Below are 13,640 nucleotides of genomic sequence, written 5' to 3'. Positions count from 1 at the left end.
GCTTCCTTTGAGGTTCTTGGAAAGCAGAACTTTCATTAGTTCATATGAATTTTAATTCTCTTCTAGCTGCAGATAGAATCACATCCTGACACAACGTTAAAGTTGATTGAGAAATATTAAAAAGTTGAAACATAAAATATTGTGTCGTATTTCTATGCTGATTCTCTCTCTCTCTTTGATTGTCACTCTTATCTCTCTGTCTCTCTGTCTCTGTCTATCTGTCTCTCTCTCTCTCTCTTTGATTGTCACTCTTATCTCTCTGTCTCTGTTTATCTGTCTCCCTCTCGCTCTTTGATTGTTGCTCTTATCTCTCTGTCTCCCGGTCTAACCCAGTTGTCTACTGTCTAAGTGATAAATACAGTAATAGAACAGATTAATGTCAAAGTTGTTTCATCTTCCACGATAAAGAGATCTACATTAGTGAGATTGTGTCAGTCAGTGTGTTGCCTTGTTACGTTTCAAAAGCATCACAGGTACTTCCTCCGCTGGTCTTACCCTCAGGAAACTAGTAATGGTGGGTGATGTCACAACTTTCCCTGTACAACAGATGCATCTGTACAATGGAAAACTAGAGGTTGCATAACATCGGATGACCAACACATTTAGTCATTTAGCAGACGCTCTAATCCAGAACACCCTATAAAAGCAATGGAGGTCAGGTCAGATGGAAGGGATGCCTTCGTAAAGGTTGTTTAAGGACTTGAACTGGATTTAGTATAATAGTTGAGTCCCATAAGAACTTCACCAGATCTAGTATAATTGCATTGCATATTGTATTATGATTACAGTGCATGTAAAACTGCCAGTATAGTGGGGTGTGGAAAGAGGAGAAAGGAGTTGCAGAACATTTAATTGCTTCATAGAGGCATCGACAGGAAGTGTGCTCAAACTGTGGGCATGTGGTGAGCTTGATGAGATGATTAGGCTCAAAACTCTAACCTCTTGCTGGTATAACTGAGAGTCATCTAGATCTGAGAGGTGCAGTTAACTTTGATCATTTGAGTAGGTGCAGATCTGCAAAAGCATTCCTGTCAACATTAATAGAGATGTCAGTTACTTTTAATAATGTGGTAAACATTTTTCTTTTAACAAGATTTGCTTTATTATTCATACTATTTTCGAAAAGGTGAAGACATTGATTTTCATAATATCGAGACACAAACTTGCACAGAAAATGGGGAGCTGTGCATGTAAACAAAGTTCATGTAAGTTGCTTATTACCTTGTATTAGAATTTACTAAACTGCTGTTTTACTCTACAGGAAATATAATACATAAGATATGTACATCATGAAACCAAATATATGCAAATGTTGTGTTACTGTACTATCACTTATGTTGTTTATTGTCTGTGTTCCCGTGTAAAGCCAGCAACGATCCTACAGAATTGAATATTGTGCTCATAGGAAGTCATTCTGCAGGAAAGAATACTGTTGGAAACATAATCCTTGGAAGAAAGACTTTTCCTTCTCGGCAATCCAATCATAGAACTTGTGTTAAAAAAGTGCGTCATGTAAATAACTGTCTGATTACTATTGTCCGTACACCTGGATGGTACAGCCTTGAAAATATTGAAAAGAAGACAAAAGATCAGATTAAAGAATCGTTGTTTGAAAATGGAACGGATGCTTTTCTTCTGGTCGTAGACTTGAAGTCAAAGCCATTTGACGGAAGTGAGCAGAAAATGCTGGAAAGTTTGCTGACGGCCAGAGTCTGGAATCATACCGTGGTGGTGTTCACTAATGAGGAGGCTGTGGATAAGACAGGCCGTACAATTAAGGAATATGTAGATTATTTTAATGAGCTGATTCAGAAATGTGGAGGGAGGTATGTTGTTCTCAAGAGTGGAGATGAGTCCTCTGATTACGATCAGGGCAAAATGGTAACAGATGTTGTAAAGAGCATGAAGAAAAAAAACCACAATCAAAGGTATCTGAAGGAAACTCTCCCCAAAGTACAGATAAAAACACCTGCAGATGAGGAAGACAATACAGAGGAAACAGAGGTTACAAGGGACAAACAGGGGGAAACGTTGAAGAGAAAAATACCTGGGAAAAAACAAACAAAAGGAACTGACACACCAAATGGAACACAGCAGTTCATTGAAATGAACTCAGTTTCTGAATGTAGGTATATAGACAAAGAATCCTTGATTTTTAAACATTCTCATCAGGTGAACATCAAAATGTTAAAAACTATATCAATTAAAACAAATATTACATACAAGTTATTAACTTTTTTCATTTTTTCACAGTAACCCAAAGCCCAGTTACCCAGGATAAGTGCATGAAAAAACCAAGTATGTCATGTCTTCGTACTGCCTAGTTTGTTTTCTATACATATTATATTTGTATTACATTTTTAGTCATTTAGCAGACACTCTTATCCAGAACGACTTACAGTTAGTACAGGGACATTCCCCCCGAGGCAAATAGGGTGAAGTGCTTTGCCCAGGGACACATCATTTGCACGGCCAGGAATCGAACCGGCAACCTTCTGATTGGTAGTCCGATTCCCTAATCGCTCAGCCATCTGAACCCCATAATCATTATTATTATGATCTAACAATAATAATAATAATGTTTAAACTAGAAAATGTGTGGTCAATTTGCACTTTATACTGATAAACTTTTAAATGTTTGAATAATGTTTGAAACAAGTCTATCTTTCTATCACACCAGGGGGCCATGACATTGATGAGAATGAGTGGACCACTAGTCTTTGTCAAATCCTAGATGAACTCCTTGAAGACGATATCAAAAAATTCAAGTTACATTTACAAACTGGACATAAGGACAAGAAAAGGGTTCCAGCTGGAGCACTTGAAAAAGCTGACAAGGTGACGCTGGTGCAGCTATTACTAAAATACTTTGGAGCAAACGACTCTGTCACAAAGACGAGAGACGCCCTGAAGTTCTTACCCCGCAACGACCTGAAGAAGTCGATCATGCCCTTTCTGAGCAAACTCGGAGAAACATGGTGATGGACTGAAGTAATGAAAGTCATTCTAATGAACCATTCTCAGGACTGTATGATGGACTGCATTATCTTCATAAATACCAACTTAGATTCAATATGGTATTTTATGACAAACGATTACATTTAAAGAATGTTATTGAGCAATCATTACAAACTTTTTTTGTGTTGCTGTTTTTTCATGTGTTCATTCTACTTCTTGTTACTGCTTGCACAGTGGCCATGAACACAATTGATACTTTTTTTCACGTCAGAAAAGTTGAAGATGTAACCTTTTATTGTGTATTAAATGATACTGTGTTTAGCCTTGTGTTTAGAGAGGCCACCCCCAAATGAACTGTTGGCAAGATTCAGACTTAGGTAAACATACAAGACCCTTATCTTGGGGCTGAAGACTAAGAAGAGTTGGGGGTTAGTAGGAGATACAGTTTGACAGAGCTAGAAGGGAGACTGAGGTCTGGTGACCATTAGCTGGTCACCTAGTGGGAGTAGGGTTGATGTTGTAAATGTCCACTGCAAGGAATGCACACTTGAGCGCAAAGTCTTTGCAAGGGAGCCAATGAAAGGAGAGCCATGTGACCGTTGCATGCCTGTGTATGACCCAATGATTGTGGAGAGCGGTTTTGTTTAAATGGTTAGCTAGCACAACATGCTAGCAGACAACTTTGTGACCACCATGGCGTTTGGTCTTTGACTCAGTGTGGGTCGGGGGCCAGCAATAAAGCTTTTTTAACTTCTTCACCGACTGACTGTGTAGTACTTGATAAAGATTAATATTTCTGACATCACATCACTTTTTTTCTAGTATACATGGACCTATAAGCTTATCATGTTTCCACTGTCTGACTAGTGTCAGTGTTCCAATTTGATGGGCAGGATGTCTCCAGACATAGCACAAGAGACATGCAGGGTTTTTAACACTAGAGGGCAGTCTAGAACATTTTTTTTTTTTTAACTTGTCTTCTGTCATCCAATGATGGACCTAATTTAATTAGGGGCAAAGCTGCAGGGGTACCTATTTTTTAAATTATTATTATTATTATTAAACCGGTTTCATCCTCTATACACATGTCGGAGCAGGAGTCAAAACATTGTGACTTTAGAAGTGAACATAGCTGAAAATGACAACACAAGTCTTGACGTGTGCATGTTACATGCAGTTGAAAGAGTTACTGGACATGAAAAATGGTCTGGAAAAAAGTTACAATCCTTAGCATTGATATGAATAATTTCATAGAGAAAAATATGAATAAAAAAAAGATGCATTCAGATGAGTTATGGCAGAGAGAATATGGTGACATGACTATAATAAAAAATGCAGAAATTAAGAAACTGCAAAATATAGTAGCAAATAAAGAGGAGTCTGTGCAGGGGAACATCCGGGTATTCTGCTGAGTGTGCCCACCAACTACTGGAGGTCAAATGGACCTCATTAACCTCCCGGTCAATGACAACAGGTCCATTACTTTGAGCAAACATCAGCAGATGAGAACCAGTGCTTTTCTGACACCTGCTCACTTATTTTAGAGATGGAAACTATTTATAATTGTAATTTTTTTCCATGACCATTTTTCATGAATGATGGTCATGGAAGATAATGTCATTCTGCTCCCTATCCCACCTGCTATCCTCCCTCAGTCCAACACAGGCCGTCCAGACAAAACAAAAGAGTACAAATTTAGCTTGGATCGGGTGTTTGGACCCTCCTCCAGCCAAAAGGAGGTATTCGAAGAGGTCCACGTCCTGGTCCAGTCCACCCTGGACCAGCCTGAGTGACACTTTTTTTTCCGTCGGCGACCATTTCAAAAGTGACGGCGACATAAGTATAAACTAGGCTTAAGCTTCACTTCAGCAGACCATGTCATTTCAGAATCAAATATGTTGTACATTCCATCCATGTGACCTGTGTCCAACATTCCATTCTTCTCTCATTGAAACCAAATGTCTAAAATGTAATCCCTCGTCTGATATATAAGGAGATACAAGAAATACAGGTAAACATGTCAAATACAGGTAAACATGGGAGTTAGCCAGCACAGTAATACAGGAGAGACACACAACTTCTCACATCCCAAAGTAAGATCATGCTAAATTGTAACTTCAGTGTGTGGGCAAGAATGCCGATGTCAGGCAAACTGTTTTGGGAGGCGAGTTTGTGATGCTCAGGGACGGCAGTGAGCACAACAGGGTCTCTCAGCCTCTGGGAGTCAAAGTGTCAACTTGGGAGATAAGGTAATGTTGGGACAGTAACTCTTCTCTGTTTAAGGACGGCTTAGACCAGCAGGTCTGACCACCTTTGGATATATTCTGTCCTGAGGCCCCCTTCCCCTTGGAGACCCTACCCCACCTTCCCCCATGCATCATCGACACTGCCCCACCCGCATTCCCCTTGGAGACCCTACCCCACCTTTCCCCATACATCATCGACCCTGGCCTAGTCTGCCTCACCCCTTCTCCTGGAGACACGACCCCCCCCCCCCCCTTTCCTTGGAGGCGCAGCTCCCATCTCCCTGCACGCCATCAGGACCTTGGGGCGATCTACTCCCTTCTCTGGAGCCCCCCCCCTCCCTTGGATTGCCTTAGACCTGTGGGTCTTCTTCGCTCCCCTCCCTCTCTGAACAACACCAGATCCTTGGACTGCCCACCTTGTGCCACCCCAACACCTTTGACATTTAATTGGACTATCACATCCCCACCCTGTGGTCTTCTGACCAATGACCCATCAAAGACACTCCCCCAAGGACAGGGAGGCAGAACTTGGTATGGGAAGAACTCTCTCTGATCTCTGTCACGACCACTTTCTCAACGAAGGGCCTTCGTATTATTATCCACTACACAGCTACACATTCCTTAACAAGACCCATGCTGCAACATGTGATGTTACTTCTCCCAAGTTATTTTTTCGGTTTCAGTCATTTGGAACTAACCAAGTAATGTGTTTTATTGGGTTACGTGTCTTTTTGTCTCTTAAACTGCTGGCCTGAAAGTCTTGAAATGTCTCAACTTGTCTAGCGTAGGCCTAATCCACATTCCATAGCCTGGAAATGAGCTGGAGTTCCCAAGAACTGGAAATTAGAAAGAGATACTATCTATTTGTGAAAAAAAAGAAAAACGTCTGTGTTTACAATTGACTTCAAACCAACATTCTATTGGGATGTGTAATACTGTTATGTAACTGTTGATAATGTTTGGCTGAGGATGTATTGTTTGTTGTTACTGTAACTGTCAAGGCATTTATGATGACGCACCACAGAGACCAAGACAAATTTCCCTGAGCGGGACAATAAAGTTCTTTGTATCGTATCGTATTCAAGTTGTGAATGAAACATGACTTTTGAAGAACTGGAAGTTCAGCTCCTCTTCCTGGTTTAGTAACTAACTGCCAATGGCAGCTCGCACTGGCACAGAACCACCATGTATGATTTGAAATATGATACGACGTGTCAAAACACGTGTACTTTCTGCAGAAACAGGCGCACACATCCCTCGCTGCCTAGCTGCCCTGTCTATTGCTACAATTACTTAAACAAGATTTGCTTTATTATTCATACTATTTTCGAAAAGGTGAAGACATTGATTTTCATAATATCGGGACACAAACTTGAAAATACAGAAAATGGGGAGCTGTGTATGTAAACTACGTTCATGTAAGTTGCTTATTACCTTGTATTAGAATTTACTAAACTGCTGTTTTACTCTACAGAAAATGTAATACATAAGATATGCACATCACAAAACTAAATATATGCAAATGTTGTGTTACTGTACTATCACTTATGTTGTTTATTGTCTGTGTTCCCGTGTAAAGCCAGCAACGATCCTACAGAATTGAATATTGTGCTCATAGGAAGTCATTCTGCAGGAAAGACTACTGTTGGAAACATAATCCTTGGAAGAAAGACTTTTCCTTCTCGGCAATCCAATCATAGAACTAGTGTTAGAAAATTGCGTAATGTAAATGACTGTCTGATTACTATTGTCCGTACACCTGGATGGTACAGCCTTGAAAATATTGAAAAGAAGACAAAAGATCAGATTAAAGGATCGTTGTTTCAAAATGGAACGGATGCTTTTCTTCTGGTCGTAGACTTGAAGTCGAAGCCATTTGACGGAAGTGAGCAGAAAATTCTGGAAAGTTTGCTGACGGCCAGAGTCTGGAATCATACCGTGGTGGTGTTCACTAATGAGGAGGCAGTGGATAAGACAGGCGGTACAATTAAGGAATATGTCGATTCTTTTAATGAGCTGATTCAGAAATGTGGAGGGAGGTATGTTGTTCTCAAGAGTGGAGAGGAGTCCTCTGATTACGATCAGGGCAAAATGGTAACAGATGCTGTAAAAAGCATGAAGACAAAAAACCACAATCAAAGGTATCTGAAGGAAACGCTCCCTAAAGTACAGATAAAAACACCTGCAGATGAGGAAGACAATACAGAGGAAACAGAGGTTACAGGGGAAAAACAGGGGAAAACATTGATCAAAAAAATACATGGGGAAAAAAAAAGAAACCAATGTCCAACAGTGCAAATGCCGACACAAGGAACTGACTCACCAAATGAAACACAGCAGTTAATTGAAGTGAACACAGTTTCTGAATGTAAGTATATAGACAAAAAATCCTTGATTTTTAAACATTCTCATCAGGTGAACATCAAAATGTAAAAAACGATATCAATTAAAACAAATATTACATACAAGTTAATAACTTTTTTCATTTGTTTTCACAGTAGCCCAAAGCCCAGTTACTCAGGATAAGTGCATAAAAAAACCAAGTATGTCATGTCTTCGTACTGCCTAGTTTGTTTTCTATACATATTATATTTGTATTACATTTTAGTCATTTAGCAGACGCTCTCAATTTGCACTTTCTACATAAAGTAAACTTATAGATAAACTTTTAAATGTTTGAATAATGTTTGAAACAAGTCTATCTTTCTATCACACCAGGGGGCCATGACATTGATGAGAATGAGTGGACCACCAGTCTTTGTCAAATCCTGGATGAACTCCTTGAAGACGATATCAAAAAATTCAAGTTACATTTACAAATGGGAAATAATGACAAGAAAAGGGTCCCTGCTGGAGCACTTGAAAAAGCTGACAAGGTGACGCTGGTGCAGCTTTTACTAAAACACCTTGGAGCAAACGACTCTGTCACAAAGACGAGAGACGCCCTGAAGTTCTTACCCCGCAACGACCTGAAGAAGTCGGTCATGCCCTTTCTGAGCAAACTCGGAGAAACATGGTGATGGAATGAAGTAATGAAAGTCATTCTAATGAACCATTCTCAGGACTGTATGATGGACTGCATTATCTTCATAAATACCAACTGAGATTCAATACGGCATTTCATGACAAACGATTACATTTAAAGAATGTTATTGAGCAATAATTACAAACTTTTTTTTTGTTGCTGTTTTTTCATGTGTTCATTCTACTTCTTGTTACTGCTTGCACAGTGGCCATGTACACAATTGATACTTTTTTTCACATGTCAGAAAAGTTGAAAATGTAACCTTTTATTGTGTTTTAAATGATACTGTGTTTAGCCTTGTGTTTAGAGAGGCCACCCCCAAATGAACTGTTGGCAAGATTCAGACTTAGGTAAACATACAAGACCCTTATCTTGGGGCTGAAGACTAAGAAGAGTTGGGGGTTAGTAGGAGATACAGTTTGACAGAGCTAGAAGGGAGACTGAGGTCTGGTGACCATTAGCTGGTCACCTAGTGGGAGTAGGGTTGATGTTGTAAATGTCCACTGCAAGGAACGCACACTTGAGCGCAAAGTCTTTGCAAGAGAGCCAATGAAAGGAGAGCCATGTGACCGTTGCATGCCTGTGTATTACCAAATGATTGTGGAGAGCGGTTTTGTTTAAATGGTTAGCTAGCACAACATGCTAGCAGACAACTTTGTGACCACCATGGCGTTTGGTCTTTGACTCATTGTGGGCCGGGGGCCAGCAATAAAGCTTTTTTAACTTCTTCACCGACTGACTGTGTAGTATTTGATAAAGATTAATATTTCTGACATCACCTCACTTTTTTTCAAGTATACATGGACCTATAAGCTAATCATGTTTCCACTGTCTGACAAGTGTCAAAACATTGAGACTTTAGAAGTGAAAATAGCTGAAATTGACAACACAAGTCTTGACGTGTGCATGTTACATGCAGTTGAAAGAGTTACTGGACATGAAAAATGGTCTGAAAAAAAGTTACAATCCTTAGCATTGATATGAATAAATTCATAGAGAAAATATGAATAAAAAAAAGATGTATTCAGATGAGTTATGGCAGAGAGAATATGGTGACATGATTATAATAAAAAATGCAGAAATTAGAAACTGCAAAATATAGTAGCAAATAAAGAGGAGTCTGTGCAGGGGAACATCCGGGTATTCTGCTGAGTGTGCCCACCAACTACTGGAGGTCAAATGGACCTCATTAACCTCCCAGTCAATGACAACAGGTCCATTACTTTTAACAAACATCAGCAGATGAGAACCAGTGCTTTTCTGACACCTGCTCACTCATTTTAGAGATAGAAACTATTTATAATTGTCATTTTTTTCCATGACTATTTTTCATGAATGATGGTCATGGAAGATAATGTCATTCTGCTCCCTATCCCACCTGCTATCCTCCCTCAGTCCAACACAGGCCGTCCAGACAAAACAAAAGAGTACAAATGTACCTTTGATCGGGTGTTTGGACCCTCCTCCAGCCAAAAGGAGGTATTCGAAGAGGTCCACGTGCTGGTCCAGTCCGCCCTGGACGGATGCAGTGTCTGCTGTTTTGCCTACGGCCAGACCGGCAGCAGCAAAACCTACACCATGGAGGGGGGTCAGACTGAGACCAGCAGGGGTGTGATCCCCAGGGCGGTCCAGCAAGTGTTCACTGCTGCCGAGGGTCTCCACCAGCAGGGCTGGGAGGTTGGTTGGTTCTTAGATGAATATAAATAATTAGGTCATTTTCAGAACCATACAGATCTCACTGTAGAGTAGAGGTAACAGATACCAAAAATCGTTTCTCCCTAGTACACTTTTACGGCAAGCTTTGTGGAGGTATATAACGAGACACTGCGCGATCTTTTGTACGCGGGCAAGCCCAACAAGAGGCCCGAGCATGAGATCCGCAAGGCCACAAACAAGGTCACTGTGACCAACCTCAGCTACCGGAAGGTCACCACTGAGGTTGAGGTATGCTTTGCCTCTCTTCCCACCCTAAAACACCAGCCTTGATGGTTTTCAGATGTATTTTGGAGGCTGAGACTACCGGTAAACTGTGTCTGAATGCAGCATCTATGTGTCTGGTGGACCTGGACGTCAGTGAGCGCGTGGAGACGAGCCAGTCACAGCGCCTACAGGGGACGACATGTATTAACGCCTCACTCATTAACCAGGGTTGGGGGCTAGGGGAACTCATATTAATGTTAAATAACCTGAATAACTTAAGTGAAATGTTGTGTAACCCTTTAATTTCTAAGTTTGTTCAAAATGCCTTTTTATTTTTTTATTATTCAAATGTATTTAAGAAAATATATTAATATAAACCTGATTTATAGTTGACTGGTGTGCGTGTTTAATTTGTTTTCCGAATAAAATGGAACTGTTGAAGCAAGTTGTAGAACGTAATTGGATATGGGTGTCTGCTAAATGACTAAATGTTATTGGTAGCTATGATTGCTAGGGGATTTGAAGACTCTGGGTGGCCTTTAGCCAGCTAACTTTACTAGACTAGCGGCTTTTTAGCCAATGTACTAACATCGCCAGATTCGCCACAATAAACAAGTGACCTTTCACAGACCGTTTTTGCCCTGGATTCCTGTCGTCTGGTACCCTCTCTCCTTTCACTCTGACACTTTTGATGGTAAAGGGACATACTTTGCTGTGAAGGCCAGCTACTCCACTCAACCCACCTACTCACAGCCAGACCAGGACAGCAACCAGCTGATGTTTGTGGCCAGGGTCCTGACAGGACAGTACACCCAAGGAGAGATAGACATGATTATCCCCCCGTCCCGCTCCACCCAGCTGCCCAACGACCGCTACGACAGCCTGGTAGACAACATACAGAGCCCCACCATGTTTGTCATCTTTCACGACGACCAGGCCTGCCCCGAATACCTTATTACCTTTAAATGAGGTTGTAGTTTGTAGTGCAATACTGCAGTAGTAGCCAGGAAAGCTACTTGTATAAGACTAGTAGTACTGGGAAGGATATTATGGGTTGTAAGGGTCGTAATGACAGATTTAAGCTATCATAGCTTTTTTTTTTATATTATCGCTTGCTTTCCAAAGTGACCAGTAATTTTAAACATACGCCATTGTGTTGTTCTTACTAAAGAAAAAGAAAAACCTGTAATTCCTCTCACAGAGATCCAGTTTCAAGTTTCAAGTTTCAAGTCTTTTATTTGTCAGGTGCACAGAACAACACAAGGTTAGTCTGGGCACTGAAATTCTTAAGACAAGACAACGCAAGCACCTGGCATAACATAACATATAATTACACGGAACAAATTTACATCTATGCTGAGCTTAGATAAGTGAACTTCCTAAATATACAGATAGCAATAAATAAACGACTATCCTAACCCTAACACTAAAACTTCCTAAAAACAGATAACAATAAATAGTACGCTATACTAACCCTAATGCACAAAAAACCTGTTTCAAACCTTTAACCTAATCTAACCTAAGTGGAGTACAGTGCAATAGTGCTAATTTGCAGATCAGTGACTATGTCAATGACCAAACAGGAGCCTGGTGGCGAGGTACAGTTCCATTGCTGAGGCTTCCATTCTACTCTATGAAACATTTAATACAACTACAGACTTAATCCTCCTGTTTTATCACAATGACATTACAACACTCAATTTTTTAAAGAATTTGACGACACCTTTGGGTGGGTGGGACGTGGGTGTTGAACGGTAATGGATGACGCATTCACTTTTCTCTGGAATCCCTGAAACTCGCTGACACTCAGTGAGCAGAGAGTATAAGTGGCCCAGAATGCACCTCCTCCAGGCAAACCCACACATCCAGGAGACAGGAAGAGAAGAAGAGAGGAGAGCAGCTGCAGAACTGCTGTCACGCCAGACTCTAAGTCTTCCAGGCTGTCTTCCATACGACTCCCACCGACCAGAAGAAACTAATTCTAACAGATTTCTAAAATAGGATCTGCTCTGGGACGTCTTATTCAAAGTCAAGTTTCAAGTGAAGACCATCATGAAAGCAGTGATCTTGTCCGTTGTTCTACTGGTCGGCGTGGCCATCTCCATGGCAGAAGGTACCGGGTGTCTCTACACTGGCTTCTATGTGGGTTCATCAGGGAGTCCATTCGTAATTTGTTGATTATTCGTTGATTATCCTCTCTCTTTTTCCCTTCTCCATCCTCCTCTTCACCCCTTTCCTCTCTTTTTGTCTCCCCCTCAAACTCCTTACATTCCTTACTCTTCTTTCCTTTCCTCTCCTCTTTTTTCCTCGCCTCTTCTCTGCTCTAGCAGAGGCAACGAAGGCACCCCGTTGCCATTGTGCTAGCACCCGCATAACACCACTCAACATCAAAAGGATAACTGCAATTCGACAGTACTCACCTCGACCCCACTGTCCCAGGGAGGAAGTCATGTGAGTTTAAGAGCACAAGACAACACAATTTTAATGACTCTTTCTGTGAATACCACTCCAGATAGATCCTGATCTGAGGTGAGATTGTCACTGTATTCGTGACAACACAGGCCCATATCATATCATCATATAATCTTTTATTTTGAAAGATGGCGCCGATGATGGCAGCCTCGGTCGATCGGTGCTCAATGTTTTGTCTATGTTGAATGTATTCACCTTCCTGCCAAAGTAAACTCCTTGTCCGTGCGAACTTTCAGGGCAATTATAAAACCCCTTTCTGATTCTGATATCTCCTATCAGGGTGGTCTGTTCACCAATACTTAGAGTCGAGTACATCTTCTGTCCAACACCCCTGGAACTTTCAACTGAATGCTCAGATTTCTTCACACGACCCCGTGTTCTGTTGCTTAACACAAATCTTTTTATTTACTGAAAAACAGTGTCAAACTGAGCACTGGAGAGTCAGAGTGTCTGGAACCAACTGGGGATTTTGCCAAAATGTTGATCAAGAGATTGAAAAGGTAATTACTTTTTCAAATACTTTTTCGCATCTTTTGAGCAACAATTTAAAGTCAATAACTGAGAGCGACCTTTTGATTTTCTCCAACAGCCATCCAAAGAGAAGACAGTCGAAAGTTATAACTACCATCCTTCCTATTACATCTGAACACACTCAAATCACAGGATCATTTTAGTGACATGCTGCCTGTAAAGTTACCTGAAACTGATGCTGCTCATATTGGCAATGAAGTTCTATGTTTTTAAACTTGTGAAAACGTCTACATTTTGTACCTGCACACTTTGGACAGATTTTTTATTTGTCTAAATCCAACACCAATATTATTATTCATAAAAAAATGTTTTTGTTCTGATATATAAATGTTTTGACTCTAAATTATTCAGTCATCACTGCATCTTATTGAGTGAACCATCTATCAGTCTATAGTAATGAGTTGAACGATAGTTTAGAAATAATAAGATCACTTTTCTGGCCCTCTTGGGAACTGACCGCCTTGATTGCAGTCACGTGTCACATGACT

General features: G+C 40.7%; 3 protein-coding genes and 1 pseudogene across 6 annotated transcripts; all 4 read left to right on the top strand.

The window, feature by feature from the left end:
- The first annotated feature begins 259 nt into the window (after positions 1-259).
- LOC124481022 (immune-associated nucleotide-binding protein 2-like) lies at positions 260-3,713 on the top strand. Of its 3 annotated transcripts, none has more exons than XM_047040776.1 (5): positions 260-978; positions 1,127-1,205; positions 1,367-2,125; positions 2,254-2,298; positions 2,681-3,713. In XM_047040776.1, the coding sequence occupies exons 2-5, from the start codon at positions 1,175-1,177 to the stop codon at positions 2,980-2,982; spliced, it is 1,137 nt and encodes a 378-aa protein (XP_046896732.1). In that variant the 5' UTR covers positions 260-978; positions 1,127-1,174; the 3' UTR covers positions 2,983-3,713. The 3 variants fall into 3 exon arrangements, with proteins under 3 accessions (XP_046896732.1, XP_046896731.1, XP_046896730.1); XM_047040775.1 differs by having other exon boundaries at positions 260-1,002; XM_047040774.1 differs by having other exon boundaries at positions 260-1,205.
- Positions 3,714-4,274: 561 nt separating this feature from the next.
- LOC124480255 lies at positions 4,275-11,118 on the top strand (annotated as a pseudogene).
- LOC124481019 (immune-associated nucleotide-binding protein 7-like) lies at positions 6,427-8,957 on the top strand. The gene is made up of 4 exons (XM_047040764.1): positions 6,427-6,622; positions 6,784-7,572; positions 7,703-7,747; positions 7,923-8,957. Exons 1-4 carry the CDS (start codon positions 6,592-6,594, stop codon positions 8,222-8,224), a joined length of 1,167 nt encoding a protein of 388 aa, XP_046896720.1. The 5' UTR covers positions 6,427-6,591; the 3' UTR covers positions 8,225-8,957.
- Positions 11,119-11,746: 628 nt separating the features above from the next.
- LOC124481063 (permeability factor 2-like) lies at positions 11,747-13,495 on the top strand. Of its 2 annotated transcripts, none has more exons than XM_047040832.1 (4): positions 11,747-12,262; positions 12,480-12,600; positions 13,041-13,121; positions 13,211-13,495. In XM_047040832.1, exons 1-4 carry the CDS (start codon positions 12,202-12,204, stop codon positions 13,293-13,295), a joined length of 348 nt encoding a protein of 115 aa, XP_046896788.1. In that variant the 5' UTR covers positions 11,747-12,201; the 3' UTR covers positions 13,296-13,495. The 2 variants fall into 2 exon arrangements, with proteins under 2 accessions (XP_046896788.1, XP_046896787.1); XM_047040831.1 differs by having other exon boundaries at positions 11,889-12,262; positions 12,477-12,600.
- The last annotated feature ends 145 nt before the right edge of the window (positions 13,496-13,640 follow it).

Source organism: Hypomesus transpacificus, chromosome 18 (assembly GCF_021917145.1).
Source record: "Hypomesus transpacificus isolate Combined female chromosome 18, fHypTra1, whole genome shotgun sequence".
In the NCBI taxonomy this organism is placed as follows: domain Eukaryota; kingdom Metazoa; phylum Chordata; class Actinopteri; order Osmeriformes; family Osmeridae; genus Hypomesus; species Hypomesus transpacificus.
The sequence above is the reverse complement of the archived record's forward strand: the minus strand, read 5'-3'. Positions and strand labels throughout refer to the sequence as shown.